The following is a 25,324-nucleotide window of genomic DNA, read 5'->3' on the forward strand; positions in this document are numbered from 1 at the left end:
TTAAAAAATAAGTTTCATAAGACCAGCTTTAAAGCTCGAATTCAGTTTCAAAAACGAGTGCCATTGAAAGAATGAGTGCTTCAAGGTCTTATGAAACGACTTTTTTTTATACTATTTTATGTAATTTGCCCTCTTTTTGTTGTTTTAAACAAAACTTTTTGTGACAGTTGGTAATATCTCAATTTTTTTAAGTAAAAAAAAATGGATTTAAAATTTATGTTTTATCAAAGATTTGTCAAAAAACAAGAGTTCGGATGCCAATGGAGGGCATAAACGCCCCCTGAAATTTATAAAATTTGCAAAAATATGGTCCCGAATTTCTTTTTGCCAATCTAAAAATTTTCGTAAAATGTTCCGTCAAATAATGACTATTATGACATCGCACTTGATGACGTTGAGTGCTTTAAAATGCCTATTAAAACATCAAAATGGCGGCAAATTACAAAAATAACTATTATTTATTGTGCAAAATCTATCAAGCTAGGTAATTTTTTACAATGGTTGTTTAATAATATTATCAATACGTGTATTTTATCCAAATTCCTGACGTTTCTCCTTTATTCTCGTTTCTGTTACCAGTATTACTGTTATTGTATCCTATTAAACAAAATAGGTAAAAAGAGAAACATGTTGCTGTAACTTATTTCGAAAATTTTTTCCTCAGAAGGCGCTCCAGCTAATACTACCTACCCAGATAATAATCACGAATTTTAATTTTTAATTTTATGACGCATGCTAACAAAAACCCAGTTATATCTTCAGTAATGAATAGATTTTATCAGTTTGGACGCAACACCTGACGCTGCTTATAGAAATTAATGACCATCTCGTTTTAAATTTCTCAATAAAATAATTTAACCCTTTGTTAATAAATGCTGTCTGTTCCATCAGTTTGATGGAATTGATACAGATCGAGATATGGCATAGAATGGATTGATCGACTAAACCACAATTCTGTAATGATTTCTTCGTAATGCAACCGTCTATTGATACAAGAATTCAATAACCGGCCCAGTCCCGGTTAGAGAAATTCGAAAATTGAGGCCTTGCTGCAGTCATACTGATAGGTTAATGTGTGCCACATTGTGATGTCTTGAACAAGCCGCGACAAATATCTAAACAGCTTTGACAATTAAACAATAATATCAGCTTATTCGATCTTGTTTGTAGGCTAATTACAAAACAAATGTACCGTAGCGATTACAATTAGGGCCGGTTAATTGGCTGGTTAGGCACTAACCGCAACCCCGTTGGTCGAGGTGATACTATCAGTTTCATGGCATTCGCTATTGTTTCACGCAACCGAATCAATTCCGGAATTTCGCTCTGAAAAATGAAAGATGACTCACCGTCTCCTGAAGAAGATCCAACATGTGAGCCTCCGTCTCCTGAAAAAAACCAACTCTCATCAATTCTCGAGCTCAATTACACAAACCGAATTTATCAGTCGCTTTATTGCGCGGCTGTAGCTTCATTCATAAGTTACGGTTCTGCAGACGGTCACGTAATTCGGTCTGAAATTATGCTTAAATTGGGGCCGTGTTCGCGACGATTTACTGGAATCAGCATAGGCTTTTGGCATGTGTATGGACTCTTTGAAATATTTATCCACGATATCTGAAATATGTCAGCGGCGGTTAGAGGTAGGCTTCGAACACTGCTTCATAAATAATAAAACGTATGCAACATGTTCCATCTCGACGATGCGGGATCATCCCGAGAGCAACTTGCTTGTCGGACATGTTCAAGCGTGCTTGCGCATTTTATACTTTTCAGCCTTTCCTCGTACCCAAGGCGCACCAATTAAACCCGCAAGGAACTGCTCGACTGTGACAGTTTTTAGGCACTTTCCACCCAATTGAAACCATTTGCCAAATTTCACCTCACAAGCCAATAGACCGATTTTGAATATTTTATTGTAATTTGTTTGATGTGTTCCTTCCGATACAACTTTTTTCATCCTTGCTAGCCTTTATTTATTTAACACATAACATCCTGAACCACATTAAATTCCCCACAATTAGTCCTCGCATTAAAAATTCAAATCAATTCAAATTAGATTGTGACAAATGTTAAAATTTGTCACAATTCGATCGTGATTGATGTCGAGGAAAACGTCTTTCTGTCTAATTAGCCAAGTCAAGGAATTTTCTGTTTCTACAAACCTTTTTCGATTAAATGAAAAACCGTAAAAAATACGGTTACGTTGGCTAATTTGTTGTGATAAAAAATCGCATCTAAATCCATAAAATGTGAGCAACAATTTATTTGCTCATTTGGATAATTGCCGCCGCCAGAGGCCAGGCTGGGAGCAAGGTTTGAAGAAAGTGCTTTCTGGTGCAAAGTTGGCGTCGTGCGTGGAATTTTAATTAAAATGCAGGAACAAATGCATTTCTCTGCTAACAAGCACAGGATATGTCTGGCAGTAGCAGGAGTGGCGAATGACGCAGTAAAGATATGAAACACAATAGAGAAAATGCAGACAAAAAATAATAATGAGAACAAAGGAGAAACGTAAAACGCACAATTAGAGCACGTTTGCAGGAATTCGCAATCTTCTCTGTGACTAATTGTTGAAAAAATGGAAATATCAGAGCGGAAACTGCCAGCAGAGGAATTTAACTTTTTCCAAATTGTCACTCTTACTCTCATCTGCTCCAATTCGTGTCGTTTTCTACGTGTGCCATTGTCAAGTCGGGCTTTTTGCCGGGAACAATGACGTGTTTGATAACAGGCCTGACAGCTTCCTAATGGCGGGCTGTGCATTCGCGTCGTCATAAAAAAGATAAGCCGTTTAATGTAACATAAAATATGTAGGCGATGTCTACACAACAAAAACAAGGTATCACTTAAAACCTGCTTGAAATTATAATCTGGAAATAACAATTTAAGAATGGTCGGCGAATCCGCTAAAGATCATATTGGCACCGATTTACAAGCCATTACATTGGTCGTCCGGCCTCTACATTATGCCGAAGACGGACATAAACACATCCCGAGTGCGCCAGCGGAATAACACGCACGCAAAAAATTGATGGCCGTGTTTTCTTTGCAATACGACACTCGAATTTTGTGATTGATTTCATTTAAAAGAGGCAATTTGGAGGATGTGGGTGGACGCGCTTGATGGTCATTGATTACGGATAATTTCAAGCTTAATTTAATGGCGATCGATGCGGGCTTTTTATTACAGTGCCCGAAAATAATCTCAGGGTGGAACAGTATCCGCTCATTTTGCTACAAAATCGAAAGACTTTTTGCTAATTCTGGACCAGACAGGCGGATGAACTGCCACGCGTCTTCAGAGCCCAACAACCAGAACCTGATGCTGTCCTGCAGCTTTCAACAGCGACAAATAAACTCGCTGAAAATTCGCAAAAACCACCGAGCGCTTTTTCAGAGTTATAAATCATATTCCTAACTGTTTTTGCCGTTCGGTTCTGCAAAAATTAAATTAACTAATAGGCCAATTAAATATTTATAATATTATTATTAAATATTAATTGCGGGTTAATTAGCTTGACATATGGGATAATAATCAACGAAAGTTCGATTGTTTGTTTTTAGAAGGAAATGAAACACTGGCGAGAGTATTATGCAACTGATTTCTATTTTTTAAGTCTTTATTATTGTCATTGTTCCAACTGCAATATTGGAATGACATACAATTACGGTCCGACAAATTCTGCCATTTCTAAAATTAATTTTATTGGAGGGTTTTTGATTCTGCAAACAAATAATAAGCACTAAAAGAAAACAGCTACTTTGAGGAGTTCAAGCGCGATTCTCTTAAAATGACTTCTCCAAATTCGCATTTAACCCTTTTTCGTGTTAAGGATTGTGGTTAAAGACAGTGTTAAAAAAACAAATCTATAGTCATTTATTGTAGCAACGTTTTCTTTGTACACCATAAAGTTTTATGCAACCCTCATAATAGGATGTTTTTACAAGGGTGACCCGAAAACATTTACGGAAGACTACGGCCTGTCTGCAATGAATCACACAATAACTAGATTTGGGGTAACCAAAAAAAAATTAATGGTGTACAAAGAAAACTACAATAGATTTCAGTGAAAAATGCATTGAACTTTAACTTCCAAGTACCTAATCTTAAGACGTGTTTTACATCACCAAAGCCATGCAGTTTCCAGACACTAGAATTACGCAAACCGATGACTTTGTGTGTACCGACTTAAGTGACCTTTAATTTGTTAATCTTTGACCCCTGCAACTTAATCTTTTGCGGAGAGAGTCAATATAATCTAAGCCTTATTATGGGCTAGATCTCACCTTTAGCTTGACCTTAACACTTATTAGGTAAAAATTTTGGCAGACGTCTGCAATGAGCATAAAAAAGAAAAATGTGAAGAAATGCAGAAACTTCCTTCGTGAATAACCCGCCTTACCATTGAGGAATCCGACTTCCGTCTAATCCAACACCAAACAAGTTATCGTAAACCGCTCGCCCATGAAGCAGTCAATTTATTTATTCCTAATCCGTTACTTCGAATTCATTCAAAATTTCTCCAAGTCGCTTGATTTTCAAAAGCTCGTTTCCTCACATTTCTGAATAATAACAATTATCCCACTATCAAGAACTGACTTGTGTGAGAAACCAATTAAAGCACATTTTCACGCTTATCGTCCAAATTTCGTTTTTGGAACCAACAGCCAGGCGTGTCATTGACAAACACAGATAATTGCAGGTATCGACGACAAAACAAACAATGGGCCCCGAGTTGAAAATTATAGAGATTTGATTTTTTGTAAGTGTTTTCAAGCCATAGCCTCCGAATTATCATTCCGGTCTTGGTATAATTGGCGCTAATCACGCGGTTGCCGGATTAAGTCATTTGGGAGCGAATTTTTACTTACGCTTTTTCTTGTGCTCCTGCTCCTGATGATGCATCGACCCCGACGTGGGGTCCACCATCATGGAGTGCCCCAGGTGTGCTCCATGACCCCCTGGCTGGCACTCCATCGTGATCATATTGCCCTCAATGATGGGACCGCACTGAAACAAACAGCGAAATTAATTTCTTGTGCGATATGATTTTGCTTCCAAAGTGCCATTAAAGCGTATGGTACAAGCCAGGAAAGTGAGAACGCGTCTCGTAAATCATGTTAAAGATCTGCAAACGGACGCTTGCCATATGGCCTTATTTATCGGAAACCAATACATCTCCTCAATTAGACGCAAGGCTGGCGCTCCGGAGGTGATTTTAATGACCAAAATCCATGTCAAAAGGTAACTAGGGGACGCACGAAATTAATTTATTGGAGCGAATACTGTTAATCGCTCTTAATAAGACTAGAGTGAAAGTGAAACGTATCAATGCCTCTCGATGAAAGGCCCTAATGACGTTACGTGCTCTTCAGCTGTTGCCACGTGTCGTTAGATCCCAGATAACAAAAAACAACAGAAGGGCGCAGCCCTTTTCCTTGCACCCGTCACTTGCTCGAAGAAGGCGGCAAGACCTCAACGAAAACGCCATATGTTCCCTTCATTAAGGGAAATTCTTGCGATTGTTTGCGGCTTTCGCAATTTCCTTTGTGGTATATGTGAGCATTAAAACGCCGACACTTCCTCCCGATCGGTGGGAAAAAATCGGTAAAAATAAATGCACAGTATTTTATTTAATCAACAGTATAATAATAAATGCACATTAAAAATAATAAATGCACAGAAAAATAATAAATAAACAGTAAAAATAATAAATGCACATTAAAAATAATAAATGCACAGAAAAATAATAAATGCACAGTAAAAATAATAGATGCACAGTAAAAATAATAAATGCACAGTAAAATAATAAATGAACAGTAAAAATAATAAATGCACAGTATAATAATAAATGCACGTTACAAATAATAAATGCACAGTAAAAATCATAAATGTACAGTAAAATAATAAATGCACATTAAAAACAAAAATGTGCAGTAAAAATAATAAATGCACAGTAAAAATAATAAATACACAGTATAATAATAAATGCACATTAAAAATAATAAATGCACAGTAAAATAATAAATGCACAGTAAAAATAATAGATGCACAGTAAAAATAATAAATGCACAGTAAAAAAGATAGATGCAAAGGAAAAATAATAAATGCACAGATAATAACAGTATCTCAAAACTAGAGAGTGTAGAATTCCACATTTCGAGTTTTACGTTTACGGATTTAATCTTTCTTTCGAAGCCCCAGCCTGCAAGCTAGGTATTGAGCGTTTATTATTTAAACAGAAACTAGATGCTGTGCATATACGTTTTTTTACTGGGCAAATTTTAATTAAATACTGCGCGTAGTTCACTTGCCATTTAAATTTTTTACTGCGCAAAAATGAATTAAATACTGATCATTTATTATTTTTTACTGATCAAAGCCGAATTTATCACTGATCGCTTTATAACTACCCGGAAAAAATGATCAAATTTTCGAAAATCGTGCGCGTGCTAATGGCTCGAATTAATTAAGTCCGACTAGGAATTTTTAAGCGACTTTGACAAATCGACTACGAGCACAGATTACGAAATTAATTAACTCCCATTAGGATTTACTTCGAAATTAATACATCTTCTCCTAATTAATAAATGACAAATTCCAATTAAGGAAGCTAGAATAGCGCGTTTGGCTCGATTATAACTTATTTATTGTGACTACCGTACGTCAAAATATGCGGGAAAAAATGTGTAGACACGAATGCCAGCGGCGGGACAAAACTACATATTGATAATTCCAATTTTGTTTTATCGCTGTAATTAATAACCCCCATATATGGCCGACTGAGAGTGGCTAACTCAATCCAATTCACATCAAAATCAAAAGCGTCCGTTTTGAAATTTTCCATCAAACTGGTTTAAAACTGGGAACAAGCTGGACGTCTCAGACACTTTTCTTTTCAATTTGATAAAAACAAGAACATCACTTGTAAAGTTGTAAGGAGCTAAAAAGCGTATCCACTTCACAACATTCCTGATTAATTATTACTTCTTGTGTGCATCCTGATCTGTCAATTGTACATAATGTGTACAATAATAAAAAACAGACTTTTATGGTTTCATTTTCAATTAAAAACGTTGCTCGTTATTCCTTTTTCAATTATAAACATAGTAGAGCAGCATATACAGAAATAAATTGGTTATAATTAATTAATCGCTAATTAATTTATGTTTAATTGCTTTGATTATGTTTTTTGATGTTCTTCTAGCAATCGAAATGTTGGTCTGGCGGGCAAAGTGAGCGGCTTTATCATTGAGAGAAAATAATCGCGTAACATGTCGTGAAAAATCTTTGACATAGATGGAATTCTGTAAGAATTTTAAGTGCTCCTGTTCATTGGATTGTTAATAACAAATCACTCGTCGTCTAGTCGCTGAGGCAATAACAGTTTTGAAATTAAACTTATTTAAACTGCTATTATTAGCCGCATGCATGCGTTTTTCTTGCACAATAAGGCCGGACTTGCATCTGCTTGAAAAATGGGGCTTGATTTTGGCCGTGACAGGTTGTAAACATAAAAAGTCCTTGTTAATTGGTTTTAATTGGTGTCGGTGGGTGTGGAGTTTGTCAAAATGTGGCCGTCGGCGATGGCGCTGAATATTAATCGAGGCTTGAATCGGAAGAAGAAACAACTGTTATTCGGCGTTGTTTTACTCGAGTTGGAGGCGATGAATGAATTTTTTCGCCGGTTGTACTTTTCGGTCTAATACTCGTCGTTTGAAAAAAGCAAATTGCGCATAAAGAAGTTGAGACACGGTTTGATTAGACAGTATCGCTCGCAGACATCGAGGTGTGAGAAAGCAATAAGAAGTTAATCATGCATGGACAAAGCATCGTTAACGGGATCCATTCTTTCATTCTTGATTCTGATGATTTACAGGAGTCGCTTGCGTATCGTACCATTTGTAAATATTAAATGATTTGTCGTTTAATGATGTCAATGTATTAAAGTGTTTATATTAACATGATTTATGTCGCGACAATTAATAAATCAATGCATATTTATCGATGCTATTAGTTCGATTTATCGACGGCTTCTAAATGAATTCACTCTGGAATTAATAATAGAAATTGTTTCTGCGAATCCTCCGACATAAATCGAGGCGCTATCTGCTCATTATCCCGGATTTATTCCGAAGATGACAACTCCCCACAGCAAATGCTCGGGCTTTAGACGGCATTTTTGAATTTCAAATTTCGAACGAATATGTCGGACGGATTTCCACAACACGCTCGTTTCATGGCCTACGACGATCTTTGATTGATGACCGCTCTCGCAAAAATTATGCACTCGAACTCGTACTTCATACTATTTATTACAATGTTGCCGATACGCGCTTTATTTCCAATAATAAAAATATCATCGGCTTTAATATGAAATGTTTGCTATTGTTGTATTTCATTTTTAGTTGGCAGCACCGACTCGGCTCACCACCATAAATTGCCAACCCACTTCTAAGCGACATTTATTATTCGAGCATTAAACGCGCATCCAAACCGGAAAAATGCAAAAGGATCAGTTCTTTATCAAACTGCTCATTCCAAATCAACAGACACAAAATCAACAATTTATGATTACACATAGAACATACGAATAATAATAATAATGACAATAATAATAATAATAATAATAATAATAATAATAATAATAATAATAATAATAATAATAATAATAATAATAACAATAATGAGTTTTTATTAAATAAATTTAAGCAAAAAGAACAGATGGGGAGGTGAAATCTAGCTTGAAACATTTCAACTTATCCTCAAAAGAAAAAAAATTAATAGGTAACATAAAAATAATAAAAAAATAAAAAAAATAAAAATAAGCTAGGAATAAAAAAAAGTTTAAAACCCCATAAAAACTAAAAACTAAACGAGAAACAAGAAATAAAAAATAAAGAAGAGATAAGAAAGAATTCTTCAAGATGAAAGATGAAAGGTAAAAAAAAATTAAACAAAAAAAATCTTTGGCATTTATTATCAACAGTTAGCCAATTCAGTTGAGCAAGTTAATTATTAAAAAGCAGAAAAGTAAAAAAGCATTTCTGTTTCAAACTTCTGTGGTTGGGCTAGATGAAGAAATAATAATTTGTTATCTTTTTTTGTAAGTATAATGGTTCCAGCATTCTATTTTTAATCAAAAATACCTAAGTTGTTAGGTATATACCAAATGATACATCGAGAGCGTAAAACAAACATAGACGTTAAAACATCGAAAATTATCTTATTTTGAGCTAAAAACAAACTTATTTTCAACAGTCTCTTTTAATAATTTTGAAGAAATGTTATTATAATTTATTTCAATAAAAGCTCGTTTCAGAGACTCATATTTTTTGAGGCAATTTTTTCTAAAATAAGGAGGTAGGTAATTTGTTAAAAATCATTATTTATGCCCTTTTTGAAGGCTTAAACAAAAATTTACTTTTTTTACGAAACTTTGCTCCAACAAAAGCACTCGGAGAAAACTGTTTATTAAAATTTTCCTGGTACGTTTTTTCTAATAAAGTAATTTATTTTTGTTAGCATTGATATTTATGACATTACTAACTAAAGAATATTTTCTTTAACAAGATTAATAATTTTTTTGATACAAATTAAATACTCCTGTAGATAATTTCTATTGTTTAAAAAGATTATGCATTATGCATTAATACCTAGAAGCCAGGTTTTGTTAATGATTAACTTAAGGTATATTAAAATGTACTAATGCATTATGCATTAGTACCTAGATGCCAGGTTTTGTTAATGATTAACTTAAGGTATATTAAAATGTAACAGAATCTTTTTATTTAATTTTTATTTTTATTTTTTATTACCATTTAATAAACTTTGCGACTATCCTTATTTTTAATGAAAATTCTGATAATGTGTATTATATTTTTTATAAAGTGAATGGATTTTTTTCTCTGTGCATTTTAAAAGTCAAATATTGCGTTACTTTTGCCTTCTCGTAGGTTTTTTTCTTTTTGCATAAATTCTCTAGAACCAACAAAAAAATCAAACCTTAATTTTTTTTGAAATTACAAATTGCAAATAACTTTGAAGTGATTTCATTAACATTTTTCCTTAACATTTGGCCATGTTATAATTTTGGAAGTTTTGCCAACGCCTTGGAGCGGCTTTGCAAGAATGTGAGCGACCTGTGGAGTGCATTTTTAAAAACGAATAATTGCAGGACGCTTATAACGATCATTATCCTGTAGAAACTTTCGCCACTCTCTTTAAAATCAACAATGCAGTTTACGGCCCAGTGATTTTTTGCTATGTACTTTTAAATTTCAGGTGAATTAACGAATTTGTGTCGTTAATTTAAATAAGAGAGAGAAAGAGATTGCAGATTTGGCAAAAGTGACTTGAAACAAGAAAATTCCTAGTTATTTGTAATTATAATCATGGAACTCATTGAACCGCGGAATGCAAATACCATGTTAATAAGAAAATGCAGAAGCTATGAAGATGAAGATATTTGAGTAATGACTAACTCCCGTCTAATTTGCGTTGCTGTTGCGAAATGTGGATGTGGAATTTTGTGAATTTTCGGTTGACGTGGGCAGATTTGCATTTGTCGGTTGTTTAAATTCGGCAAATGTTCGAATTGGAATGATTTAAGGAAAAGTATTGTTAAGTATAGAGCGTCATGTAATTTATGGCTGTCGTTTCGGACATATTTGCAATTTTGAATTCTGCGCCGGTACGTGGCGAACCTGCTTGCCATAACTCGTGGAATCGTTCAAATCTTGTGAAAAAGTGTGCGAATTATAAGTTGTCAACGTCGAGTCGCGCACTTAATCATTTTCACATGATAGTTAGATTACACGCGAACTTTAAAATAATGATAGTGATAATAACTGCCGGAACACATAAATGTGATAAACGAGATGTAGAATATAACGGCCGCGAATCAAGAATGAAATTTGTTTATAATCGAACGCGCGATTACAGTATCGGCATTTTTCGCCGCGGCATAAAGGTTCAATTCAATATGTAAATACCTCCGACTACTGTTATTATCAATTAACGAGTTGCATAATTTCGTTTGTGTGTAAAACCGGGGATTTTTCCAAATATAAAGTAAGTTTAACGGTTGATTGACTGCAAATGTCGTAAGCTTAGACACTATTATGCAAAATAACTTCTCAATTAAGTTCAAAAATATTCGCCGCGTATTGACAACTAACATTAAGATTCACATCTAAGCATTCCGTAGGCAAACTCGACATCTATCTTGTTGCAAAACCTACGGACAGAAGGTTATGTACCCAGCGTTGCGTTCACGGGGATAATTACATAATCGGAAATAGCAATTAATATCGCGTTAAAACCCTAACCTTTCGCTTTGTTCACTTCGATTTGCAAATGCTTAAGCGCGCTGAGACGAGCATTCCTGCACAAGATCGCCTATTAACCATTTTAACTCCTAACCTTTTCATCGGAACTATTTATTTCCAGTTTACAGCATTGCGAGAAATGATAACATACTTACAACCGCCGCGATCTATCATTCACACTCTATGCAAATATTAAAAGCTCCAAGCGAAATTCCTGCAAATTAAAGCGACAAAAATTCGGGCGCATCCTCGTCCTTTCCCAGGTCACAAAAAGGATTTTTTTAATTATTGTAATATTTTAAAACACAAAATCAAAAAATTGTCCTTACTGCAGGAGCGCTCGAAACAATGGCAGTTTTTATCTAGTTTTTTAACTGTGTTTCAAAACATGGTTAACAGAAGATTTTGCGGTTAATTACAAGAATTAATTATTTGTAAATATCAGGTGGATTAAAAATTCAGCGAATAAAATTTGATTGCCTGTGTTATTGTAGATTTCTCCCAAGGAGGGCAATTGTGGCGCAGATAAAATATTTTAATGCTGTACACATTCTGGAAATATAATCTGAAATGTAATACATAATATATTGTACATTTCCGTCTACAGAACATATCATTTCCATCAATAAGAATGTTATGACGGTCATGAATATGAGTATAAAACTGAGGAATAGAATTAAGTCCATGTGAGAAAAGTTAAGGACATTTTGAACCGGATACCATTTAAATAGAATGCAGACGTAGGAAATCCTTTTAATAAATTATTTGACGAATAGATTAGGAAGAAATTATTAAACGTTGCTGATATGAATCTAGGGATTTGAATTTTATGTTTTCTAATTAATCAGAGTTGCCGTAAGTGGGTTAATGTGTGATTAAGTATGGAAAAAATTTGTTCCTTTTGGATTTTGATAAGGGACTAGGATGTGAATGGTGGTTCCAGCCGCAGTGATAATTTGATAATGTTGTGCCATCCTGCTGAAAGTGTTTTGGTGTGAAATCGGATTAGTTCATTATGATAAATGTAAATCAATTAATCTTTGGAAATAGTAATTTTCCTTTCTAGTAATCCCGACATTATGGAATATTAATCACTATTACTATTAATTTAGTAAAATTTAGTGTCGCATAAACTCCGGCAATAAAATAGTGATTTATAACATTGTGATAGGTTATAATTAGCGAATACCTAAAATCCACCTCACGCAGAAACAGAAATTCCCATTAAAAATGGTCTTTAATTGCGCGTTCGGAACAATTCTAAAAATAGCGCCCAGCCCTTTGCAATTAACTCCGGTAATGCTATTTACGAAGAGCTAAAAATCCGCGCAAGATCTTCCGGGTAATAAGCTCGCATCGGAGTACTTCATACATTATGATATTATACATTAAAGGAAATTACCGAGCTGAAATTATACATTGTTTGTTTGTGATCGGTCCCAGCGAGCCCACACGCCGCCGTCTTCGAAAAGCGTTGCCCAACGTGTGATGTAAAAATGTGGGTTTCTAGAAAGCATAAAATTTTTGTTTGGAAAATAAGTATAATTATTTTTGCTTAATGAAGCAATTTCGGTTTCCGCAACAGCGCAAATTTCGCCTTGGATGCGTCACAACGCAATCAAAAATGTCTTTCTATGGGAACAAACAATGCTAAAGCCGACATGAAGAGCATGGACAAAATAACAACACAGCACTGGCCCATCCAAATCCTGCTGTGTGCTCCTACCATGATGGTGGGCAGCGTTTGCTTGGGCCGCTCCACCGAGTTAATATACTCGTTGTAGTTGTGATAAAAAGCCTTGTTCACTTCCGCCGCCGCTATCGCCGCCTGGCGGGGGAGGGCCCGACTACCGATCAGATTGTGTGAATTAATTTAGCAGGAATTTTAAGTTCCAGCTTTGGCGGGAAACGAGCGCGTAAGAGTGGGACTTGTGGGAACGCGGATTAATGTGCTCGGAATTATAGTATTCGCTTTTAGGAGTAACTTAAGTCTGTCATTAAATAAATTAAGTTGTCTCCACGATGTTTACTACGAAAGTACGGTTGCATTAGGATAATCGACGCATAGAACGCAATTATTTTATTTAAATGTGCCCTTGAGTCGAGACAATTTGTGGTCTTTGCGTTGACCGATTGAATTAGGAGCGACTTTTTACGGTTTACAGTTACGTGTAACGAGCCAAATACTTTTCACATATCGTGTCATGTGAAAAATTATTTAATGTCCACGAGAGGTGTGGTCACGCCGAGACGAAATTCCTGCGTGGAACTGATGAAAAAAGCTCATTTTCCTGCGCTAACAATAATCTCAAATCAGGCGTTGTCTCATCGAAATTTTTCTAACTAAAATTCTAAACACTAAAGAATTGATGTTTGGATTTAAATTTGAAACTTTTTATTACAGAATAAACAGTTTTATTTAAATGCTCTCCTATCTCTTTTTTCATTAGAGCGACATCCACAGCTCTAAGTGTTTTTTGATTAAGTTAGTTTTTAACCTACAGACTGCCATAGAAGAAGAAATCTCTGAAAGGCAATTTCTTTCGATTAGGAGTTACTGATATTTCTAAAAATAGAGTACAAAAATTGTTTTATAAAATTTTAGAGTAAATAAATTTATTTAGTCAGTCCTCACATCTGGCATTCAGAACTGATGCGTTACACAGTAAATTGGGTCAAGGAATTTTTGAAAAAAATCCGTCTTTATTTTTTTTATATCTAGGTAAATTTATAAAATCAATGACATGTCAAATCTTAAAATTGGTTAGTGAAGATTTTATTTTCTATCGATCTGTATGTAATTCATTGGCATGGACTTTTAAATAGTGAACATAGGAATAATACTTTAACAGTGTTATGTCTTACCTCAAGCTAAAATTGCCAAATTCAACAAAATAATATATTTTTTTAAATAAATGAACACTGGAAATAGTCAAACTTTTCTAAAAGGCCTAAAAAAGTACAAAACAATATTTCATGATTTTTTTAAGCTTAGGTGATTCTTAAACTCTTAATCCGAACTGTACATATTTTTTGTTTACCTCAAAATGCCAAATACAACAAAATTATATTTTTTTTTAAATAAATATTCAAATGTTTCTAAAAGGCAAAAAAGTACAAAACTTTACTTTATGTTTTTTTTACGCTTAGGTAATTCTTAAACTCTCACAAACATAAATGTGACCATCCTCAAAATCATGGAAGCAGAAGCACAAAGAAGTGGAAAAAATTAACACATTTACTAAAACCAAAAAAAAAAAACAAAAATTTAATTTTTAATTTAAACTTTTCGGTTCTCAAGAGTGTAGAAACGAAAACAATTGGGCGAGATTTATCAAATAGCATAAACTGTAAAATCCTAGTAGGATTAAAGATTTAAAAAAAAGAGAAAAATATCTTAAAATAAATCGTTAATCAATTTTTTCTTCCTACAACATGTTTATTCTATTTTTGGACGGCAAACGTCGTTTATTCGATAAAAATTTCCGAAACAATTTCCTAAAAGGAAGTTAAGCAACAAGTGGCATCACATGTTCACCAAATCAAACTTTTCGTATAATTTTGTTTACTTTTAAAGGTAATTTAGAATAACAAATCTGTAAAAAGTGAAGCTTTTAAAAAGCTCGCATTTAGCTTTCGGAAGTTAACTCTTGTTGGCTCCGTTTCACCGGAACCAAGTTGGTAATCGTAAAGTGGGCATTTTTTCTCTTTAAGAATTTTCGCACAGTCTAATAATCTCATAAAACTAACTTTCAGTTAATTGCTTTGGTGTAATCGGCGTAACTTTTATAAGAAATTATATAATAGACCCTACCATTCGTAACAATGCGAATTTCTTTCGATTTTCAGCGAAATTCAAATTCTATAATATTTGAATATTGTTGTTTTTTGTAGCATCATCTCTGGAAATAGTAAAACGGTTTCAGCAGCAATCAAAGCCATGAAAGAGATTTACAACAATAAGTGTCATTTTTATTCTTCTGTTGGAACTACTTGAGAATAATAATAACGCAAATATCGGCAACACAATAAATTATGCGCGGTGAACACAACAGTGGCACATAATCCGGCTTTTTCAGCAAATTATCTTCTCAAAAGTCGATTTTACCAATTATGTGACCCTACATTCCGCATTGTGCGCTTTTGTCTTCGTCTAGTTTCCTGCAAACCGGCCTTATGAATATTTCAGTTTTTACTGCTTTATTCGGAGCTGGTCGATTTACGTAGTTGAACGTCTCCGAGTGACTTAAGTACATACTTAAGCCTGTTTTGCTGTATTACAGGCTGTATTTTTGACGAACGAGCTTCTTCAAATAGCTTCCAAAATAGCTGGAATTGCTGCTCCATCCTTGTGCATTCCTACCGAACGCTTGATCCTAATTAATCGTTTCGATTTTTTCCGAACAAATTAGTCGCAGGCCACCAGACGATTTTATCTAGGATTCGGTAGTTTTCCATAATTTTCCGTGTTATCAATGACGTACAAACAGCCATTTGCATAATACCGACGTTAACGGGTTTGTCGAAAAGAATTTTCGAATTTTTGTTGAATCTAATTAAATTTTCGTGTCGCAGCAATTGGCATGCAAGATGATACGCAATCGATCAACTTTATGGGGTCTATTAATGGAAGATGTCGTCTCCCAAGTGCGTGACGACTTCTTAATGCACTGCGCGTCGGAAGCCTTTGGTCACGAGGTGTTTTCTTTTCGCAGCAGCCAAATTAGTGTAATTAATGGATGGACGCTATTGATTCTTAGACCAAGAAAACGGAAATCCCAATCCATAAACACACTGCTCTAATTAAAATTTACTCGAAACCTGTTGTGGATCCGGTGATCGGACTTCCACGTTTCTAAAACCGTCTGGGAAAGAAAAAGTTGGCAAAATAATATTCATGATAGATGAGCACTGACACGTGTATTTTCTCGCATCTCGAAATGGCTGAAATGCGAGACATTCCGATAAATCTCGCGCAATAATTATCGACGAAGCCCTGGATAATTGCTAGACAGCACTTAATAAAATAATATCGAGTAATATAACACAGGTGCATGTGGGAATAAGGTGCAAGTATGATTTAATAAGGGTAAAACAACGTCCTCATATACCAACGCTGCATACCAGGGAATTATTTCGATTTATTGCGATGTTCACCGAGCTTTTTTGCGGAAAAATCGGGCTCGGCGAGCGAGATTCCCTTGCCATCATTAGTTATATTTGAACAAGGCATTTTTCAGATGCAATTAGAATCGACCGTTCTAAGTTGACAAAATTATACTCATTAAACGGCGACGAGGAGGAATCTGTAATTCACGACCATTCCAACATCAATATCTACAATTTATCTAATTAACAGCAGGAGATTCCGCGCTTTCGAAAAATACGAATTTTTGTCTAGATTGTCATTTAGAGACGAAGGACTTTTAATTGGGCAATCAAGATTGCTGCACTAGCCACAATTATTCAATACTTGACGAAATCGCCAGATTAAATATATTCCTAATAAATATTAGAGATGAGAGTCATTGTCGGCCGCTTGCGAAAGCAAAACTTTAATTAATTGGCGTTTCTTCATTTTAATTAAACATTTTGTTTACTTTGCGTCAATAATACCATTTTTGTCAGCCGTAAATTATATTCACAATTCCCCTTAATTAAATCCTTAAACAACGCAGCACTCGCAATGTTTACCTTATTACCGCGGTTTCAACTTCTTTTGACATTTCATAAAGAATAATTGCACAAAACTGGCAAAAATAAACGATTCGAAATTAATTTGCAAAATTTTCTGAAAAATACTCGTTTCAGAAAAATGCCGTGGCGCAATTTCAATTTTGTTTTTACTCGTTTTATTGTTTTGCAAGTTTTAATTTACTTTTTGTCCTGCTGTAACAAATTATGCATTTCTGCAATTTTGAGTCGAGCTCGATTCTGCTTTTTAGCATGTTTGAATTATTACGACAAAAACCGATTGTCACAATGCTCATTCCGCGTGGTTTGGGTGCTTTTGCAGCATCAAAGGACGTGAACAACACTGCGCTAATTGCGTCCCTAACAACCAACAGGATAAATTAAAAATTAATAATTCAACAGTTAATCCGACTCTTATGCTTAAGTTTTTGTTATTTATTATTGAGTTTATTAACTCAAGGAGCCGGTTTAGGCTCTTTGAATAAAGAATCAAAGAGTTAATGAGTGAATAATAAAATGGACTTTTTCCTTTTAGCCAGCACGCGATCCAAATTTTTAATATTTTACGGCGCCATTTAATAAATAAAAAGACCAGCATGCGTGTGCAATTAAAACTTTGCTGTTCTAGTTACATCTAAAGAACTTCTAATCGTATTCGTATTTTACTCGAGGCTTTGAAAGGAGTTTAAAAGAAAATTAAATACGCGTATGGTAATTAAATCTAACTGAGTGAAGTGTAATAACAATGATTACCAATAATTACGAATTGTTTTTATCGGCTAATAGTGTTTCGAGTGCTTTAAATGGGGTTAGGTCGGAGCTTGCGATATCTGTTAGTTTAGCGGCATAAATTTTGAAGGGAATAAGCGCGGTAATACAATAGACTCCGTAATATAGAAAATGCAACGCGATAAAGTTGTAAGATGGTAGTAAAACATCCATAAAGTACTCGCAACAATACCAGAGACCTGTTTAAAGCGTTTTAAGTAATGTAAAGCACGAAATATTTTTTTCGCTTAGGTTTCAAGAATTTTAGATGAAGATACACTTTGACTCGGTGTATTGTTTAACAATACACGTATGAATAACAAATTTTAAGCCTAGCCGTATTATTTTCCCATGCTGCTGAATTATCGTCAATTTTAACACCCAAAGCTCGAGCCTTTGTCTCTTTGTGTTAAAGAGATAATATTTAAATTTTCGGTAATTTGGTTTGCAAGGTTCGTATTCATTATTTGGCGGATATTTCACGTTCATTGAAGGTCAGTTCGATAACCTTCCAGGACGTATCACTAAAACAACCAATTTGACAAAGCTTCCGGTCAAACTCCCCAAACAACGAACGGAATTGAAACATTTTCAAACAGGATGTTTGGGAAAATAGGGCCAAAAATATTCGAAATAATCTCAACTATTTCATACTTGTTTTGAATTTGTCTCACCAGCCCGTATCAATTTAATGACTTGGATGCAGGTGCTTATTTCCAGAAAAATGACGGTGAGATAAACCGCTAATAAGCTCTTTAACAAGAGTTTGTCTTGTGTTAATTACGAATTTTCTTTTTGCAAAAAGTAACAAGAATCTTACCTTAAAAATCTAAATGAAAAAGGGCCTTAACCAATCACTCGAACGTAACAATTCACACGCACCAATCACAAATCTCGGTCCAAGTCAATCGCGACCATTAATATTATAACATGTTAGTTTTTTGTGCGGTTGAAGCACGTCATAGTAACATTTCATCGATCACAGAAGATTAATTAGCGCACTACACTCGTTCAATTATCCTTAAAAATAGTCGATTGTGTCACTGGGATAGAGTACTCGTCCTGAACGCATCGAAATCGGCACTAGACCCGGCGGAAGCACTGAAAATCCCGGAGATATCAACGCCAGCACAGAACACTAACCGGAAGATATCGATGCCGGGTGAGGCGATGAACTGTGTCGGTTCCGGAGGATTTTTCTCAGTTTGTGATAAGATTCCGGAACGAGGACCACGCCGACTGGGCTTTCGGGAAGGATGCGATCCACTGACTTCTCTGTTCCGACTGTGCCGGACGAGTGAGTGCCCGTCGCACTGTTATGCTTCAAGAATCGCGTACACCTGTTGAAGTGGAGGGGAATTCAACAACCCCACCAACAGGTACTATTGTTATAGTTTGATATCAAATGCAGGAAATTGACGGAAATTGTTGGAAGCGGACGAGCTTTAAGGGTAAATTAAGTGGACTTGTCGCGGGCTTGTCCGACATGACGATGCCGATTAGCTGGCAAATTTACGACCGGAGAAAAGTCGCGATTTGGGGAAACAATTCGGAGGAAATGCAATTATTGGCAGGATGTCGTGGATCGGGCTGGGAGGCTCGGAAACTCTAATTTGTCCTCGTAATTAAATTAGTGAAGTTATGCAGAATTTTGTCGTGAAAGTTGATATGTTAATGGTGTTTTATTCTTATCTGGTTTGCATGTTCTATTACTCTTAATTAAAATTATTTTTATGAGAAATTATATAATATTCCGGAATTTTTATTTTATGGATTGTTGTGCTATTAAGCGAAGCTAAAATACACCTCTAATGATCAGTCATTAATTTAATAATGCTAATTCTTAAACATCGGTCTTCAGGAAATCTCAAAACGTCAATGCTACTCAGAAAAAAATTCATAAATTATTATTTTTTAAATAAGTAAAATTCTTAACACTTCCTAATCCTAAAATACTTATTAAAAAATATCTCTGCAATTCTATTACACAAAAAACATAACCGACCTTTCTTATGTTTATAAATTCTTGTAAAACAAATAAATAAAAAAATATAGTGAACAAAGAGCAAAGTAAAATAAAAAAGTACCTATCGTATATCGATTAATAAAATACCGACCAGTCCTTGAGTATATTTGATTTTCTTCTTGCGGTAATACTTATTCAATTTCGGCAGGATTTTATAAAATTAAGAATTTTTCAGTTTTCAGGATCAAAGAGAAATTTTTATGAAATTGTGTTGATTCTAGAGGTTCTAATGATACAAGTAAAGTTTCATAAAGGCTCGAAGAATTATATGTTTAGTATTTTTTTGTCGTTTCCTCCAAATATTCTTCAAGCCGGTTGTTTTGTTTTGCTAAGAAAAGCTGATATAAGTAGTTATTCGATGGTTGAAGTTATTGTTTTTGTAGATAAGGGTTTTAAAATGCTGGACTTTTGCTACAAAGACAATAGTCTGATTCTTATAATTAATCTAAGTATCGGTAAAGATTCTCAGATACTTGGTAAAATTAGATAAGAAACTTTTGAGACACATTTACAGTTGAAGAATCGGTACTTAGTCGATGTTTAAAAAAAATAAAAATGAAAAAATTTAACGAAATTCAGTTTAAATCTTCAGATAAACGATAAATTGAAGCAGCTACCGAGTGAAATTAAAGCTATATTGTCGGTATATTGTAAGATTATAGTGTTGGGCCTCAAAAAAATTAGGGCCTAGAAAATATTTTATATACGTTTGTACCACGTAAGATTCAATTAATTTAAAATGAAAATGCAAGAAAGCATAATAATTATTTATTTTTAAAGGATTTTTTTTTATTATTATTTTTATTATTGACGCAATTATCTTTCGATGTTGGACTTCCCTACAGCTTTCACAGCTATTTTCACGTTTTCTGTCAACTTCAGCTTTGCCAGTTAGTTGTGCTTACCGTCTTAAGTAATGAAATAGACGAAATATTGATAACTAAATATAATTTTTCCTTATCTTATTGATCGAGATATGTAATTGTAAAAGAAATTACGAATGTAGACAAAGTTACCAAAAACTTATTACAATTATTACCTCATACATATGTACTTAATAAACTTCCAAAAATTTCTTAAGTTGTTTAGCAATTTTTTTCTAGGCAAACCTGGTTGTTGTTCCGGTTTAAAACTTAAAAAATAAGTAATATTATACCTTATCTTCAAATTATAAACAAATTCTTTTTTTTATAATTATAAAAACTCTTATACTCTGGTCCCTTAAATCATATACAATGAATTCAATGTTTAGATTTAATACTTTTTACTTTTTGCAACAATAATAATAACGACAAGCATCTACATTGAAATATAAATGGTAACACTTATATTACTCATAAAAACTATGATATGTATGTATAGGCAGAATGTAAAATTGTTAGGTATTTGCTTAAGTCATAACTGTAGCAATAAATATTCTTCGCAATATAAGTAATTTTGAAATGAACAATCATCCTGTCATATTTTATATAAAATATTATTTGTTTGCATTTTAACTGCCAATTTGCATTCTCAAATGTAAGTTTCTTTAGGTATATACGAGTAGATATATATTTGATCACGTTACATAGCGGGGGAGAGATAAATGCGAAAATTTATAAAATTTGAATAACAAGTTTATTTATTTTGTTGGTGTTAGAATAAGCGTAACTATCTTCGCGTTTAGGTTCAATATTTTGTGAATTTTAATGGAAATCAAAAAATTAGTACAAAGCTTCAAGATTTTGTACAGAAAAATTACAAAAAATTCAAGCAGATCATAGTTTTCAATGACAAGTCATCGCCCGCTTTGTCATCTTCAAAGGACATTAGAAAAACTCCTGGTTTGCTTGAATTCAGTAATATTTTTTAATCAACTGTGACTTTCATTCTTTCACCGCAATATCATAAGTCATAACACAACCACAAAATTTAAAAATGTGCCAACTTAGTCCATTAAACGCATAGTTACACTATAATGGAAAAATTTTATTCAACCAAAAATATCTGATTACATCGAATAAGCAGCCGTGAAAAAAATTATTATAGTCGGATCCTGTGGGTCATTTTTACAAGAGATAATAAAACTTGATGGTCATGTTTAATGTACATAAATCTGAAACTTTTGCTGCTTCGTTCGGCAAACAGTTACCATCCATATTTAATGCCATTTCGAGTAACAGTAGTTTTGAGTGTAATGGGCATAATTAATTATTTTTTAATTGCGGGTTTGAACATGGAAGCAGCATCGGTATGTTAATAAAGGAAAAATCTGGAAACCGAAAGTTAACAACAAACAATTACATAAGGCGCCGCAAAAAGGCGAAATTTCGAAATAATTTCGGCTGCATTATCATTTTTTATCAGGAATTATTTTAGCACGTAATTTGTTTTGCCAATTTCACCGCAAACCGCAGCAAATAATGGAATCTAAAAATACGCGCAAAGCAACCTTGCGGCCCATTATCACCAAATAAAAATATCGAATGGCAAAAAGTGCTCCTACCACATTGGGTTTCACCTTCGGCGGCGCAGGTAGAGCACCGAATTGTTTGTCATGAAAAGTAAACAGGAGGTGTGTAAAAGTTCCTAGCCAATCACAATGGAGAACAAGATATGAGGCGTGACATACCGTATAAGTCATAATCATTAAATTATTCATACGAGCACAATGATGCATGAATGATTCGGCTGTTGGTTAAACAGTGGGGAACGCCGGAGGATTCTCCGGTCGCTTCTGGCGGATTTGTGCAGAAAATTGCATAACCGGAATCTGAATGGCAAGTGACATTTAAAACGAACTAACTTATTACCGGCGAGCGGACTGCTCCTGCCGTAAATTTTATTTTGTCGTTTATGGAAAATAAGAGCAAGAGATGGGGGGCGTTTTTAGAGCGGTTTTATTAGGAAAAATGCTTAATAAATGCAGGGGATCGCGAGATAAGGACGATAACGACGGATTATTATTCATGAATGGACAAATATTATATTGGAGTCATAAATTAAAAAAATATATCAATTATTTATGTCTGATCATATCTGCACCTTCTACCAACTAGCCATACTCATCAGGTTAATTAGCTTCAGATATTCTCTTAATTAAATCATAATTTATAAGTTGAAAACAACCATTATGTATTAGAGAGCATCGAATTTCTTAATTTGGAAGATTTCGAAATTTGTTTATCGATTAATTTCAAAATTAATAAATAATTTTCTCTGCATACTTTTCTCTTCAAAGTCCATTCTGCTATAAAAGCAATATTAAAAATACTTAACTGGGCGGTAAAACCAAACTTTGATTTAATTTTGAGATCAAAAAAATATATAATTTTTCTCAAAAGTCGTGGTCATTGCAAATACTGTTACGGGAAGCGCAGCTTATTAATTTTTTCTTAAAAAAAAATAAAAAACAAAAAAATTAAAGCATTCTAAAAAAGTGTTTAAAACCAGAGCTTCATTTGCGTTAAAAAATGTTTCTGGCCTTATCGAGAGTAAAATATATATACCAAATGTTTTAGGTATAAAAACTAATACCTACGTAATTTTATTTTGCTGAAGAAATTTTCAAATATTTTATACGTAGTTCGCAGGATTTCAGATACCTTTTCTATAACAACTCTAAATTTAATATATTTTTATATAGAACCCGAAAGTTGTAAATATTCAAAGAGAAATAACTCACAAACTCCCTTAAAAAATAATTCTTCATTGTTCTCGAGATCTTTTTTTTTGTTTGATTTATTTTTAGCAATTAGCAGCAATCAAAAATTGTTTTTAATGTGGAGATACGACTTAGTTCTCTCAATTTTCGTCAAATTCTTTTTGAGAAAATGGATAAATAAAAACTTGTACTTTAATCTTGTGATAAGGTACATTTTTTATATTTTACGACTGACTAAATTATATCCAAACTATTTGTTTCTTAGAAGCGTTTATAGAAAGCCCTGTTAAAATTTAATTCGTTGTTAAAAATTAACAACGCTAATGAAGTAATGAACCAACCAAATTGCTTTATTTTGGTCAGGTGATCAGTTATTCACGCATTTAACTGCAAAAAGAAAAGTTTATTTTTGCTTAAGTTAGATATTTTGAAGACCACAACTTTAGAAAGTGTGAGGGCAAATATTTTTAAACATGAACAAGAAACAGTATATGCTTTGGCAAATTTAAACTTTAAAGTTAATTATTCTTATAAATATATATGAAAAAAAAATTAGACACAAGTGGCTCAACGAACTAAAATAACTTAGTAGGCTAAGGATCTTTTAAGATTTGCGATTTTCTCTTGTTTATGAGGAAAGCTACAAATTTTAACAGACGACATGAAAATTTTTCGTATGTTTACAGTTGACTTATTTTTAAAACGTAAAGTGTTTTAATTTTAATTTCTCATCATTGATATTTTACAAAAAAAAATACGAAGTCACTATTACACAATTTTAAATTAGGCACTGGGCTACTTCCGCAGTAAATGTTTCAGTTAATTGCCAAAAAAGTACAGATACTAAGGAAATAACAATAACAGAAAAAAAAACAAAATTTAGCTGCATATTACATTATTATTTTTTGTAAAAAAATATTTTCTACTGTCCCTTTTGTTAAGACATATATAATTATGTATTTTCAAAAATAAAGATTGATGAATGTTTTAATTATGAAGTCAATCACACGTTATTACTACTTAAATAAATTCACAAAGCAAATTAAAGCGAGCAAACGTTTTTAAACAAATAAAGCTGTTAGAAGTTGAAGTAAATTGTTACTTTACAGTTAGTTTTGTGGCACTTAATTTGTACCCATAAGAACTAACTCACACCAGTCTTCATGATCTGTAGCAGTTAAAGGTCACCTAATTTTTTTTACTAAATTGCTTTGAGTTGTATCTCAAATCAGACGTCCTAAAAATTTATTCTAATTACAAGAAAAATGAACTTAATTCATAGGGTCTACGAAATATAAGAATTGCGCTCCGGAAATACTGTTTTGTTTTAGCCATCCGCCAGGTGTTTGACACATGGTTATTTATCAACTTACGAAAAAAGTGATCAAAAATGTTATTCTACTCCCATTCTAAAGAGTAGTGACGTATATTCTGAATTAAAATATTTTCAATTGCTACTTCCGTTTGACAGAAAATTACTCGTATTCTGCTTGCTTATTTTCTTCCACTTATGTAATCTTTTAATTTGAAAATTCGTGTTATCGCAGCCTCTTTATGCGCCCATTAAATTTGTTTATTTTGCTCCTAAACTGATCAAGTTAAAAGCGGAAATAGACATAAAAGTCATGTTTTCCACCGATCGTCTTTAATTTGTGTTTAATCTCGCATCGAAGATGACCAGAATTTCTATCTGCACTATCATTATCCATAAAAAAGCAATTAAGAATGTTAATGCGCTCGATTTTCTATTAGTCCTGAAACGAAACGAATTTTATCTAAGCCGAGGTATAATTCCGGAATGTGTCATGTTGCATGTAATGAAAGTTACTGAAATCAGGTCCGTTCGTGTGAACGGTCTC

General features: G+C 33.7%; 1 protein-coding gene across 5 annotated transcripts in view; it reads right to left on the bottom strand.

Annotated features, from left to right (window-relative positions):
• The window catches only part of sv (shaven), a 93,678-nt gene extending 74,560 nt beyond the window's left edge, over nucleotides 1-19,118 (bottom strand). For 3 of the 5 annotated variants that reach the window (XM_015978071.2, XM_015978066.2, XM_015978070.2), the window contains exons 1-3: nucleotides 18,617-19,118; nucleotides 4,876-5,014; nucleotides 1,350-1,388 (exon numbers count right to left, since the gene is read on the bottom strand). In XM_015978071.2, coding sequence (XP_015833557.1) covers nucleotides 1,350-1,388; nucleotides 4,876-4,990 — 154 coding nt within the window. In that variant the 5' untranslated portion in view covers nucleotides 4,991-5,014; nucleotides 18,617-19,118. The remainder of the gene's footprint in view (nucleotides 1-1,349; nucleotides 1,389-4,875; nucleotides 5,015-18,616) is intronic. The other 2 variants (XM_015978067.2, XM_008192846.3) reach the window with 2 other exon arrangements.
• Nucleotides 19,119-25,324: the final 6,206 nt, after the last annotated feature.

Source organism: Tribolium castaneum, chromosome 1, assembly GCF_031307605.1.
Source record: "Tribolium castaneum strain GA2 chromosome 1, icTriCast1.1, whole genome shotgun sequence".
Lineage (NCBI taxonomy): Eukaryota > Metazoa > Arthropoda > Insecta > Coleoptera > Tenebrionidae > Tribolium > Tribolium castaneum.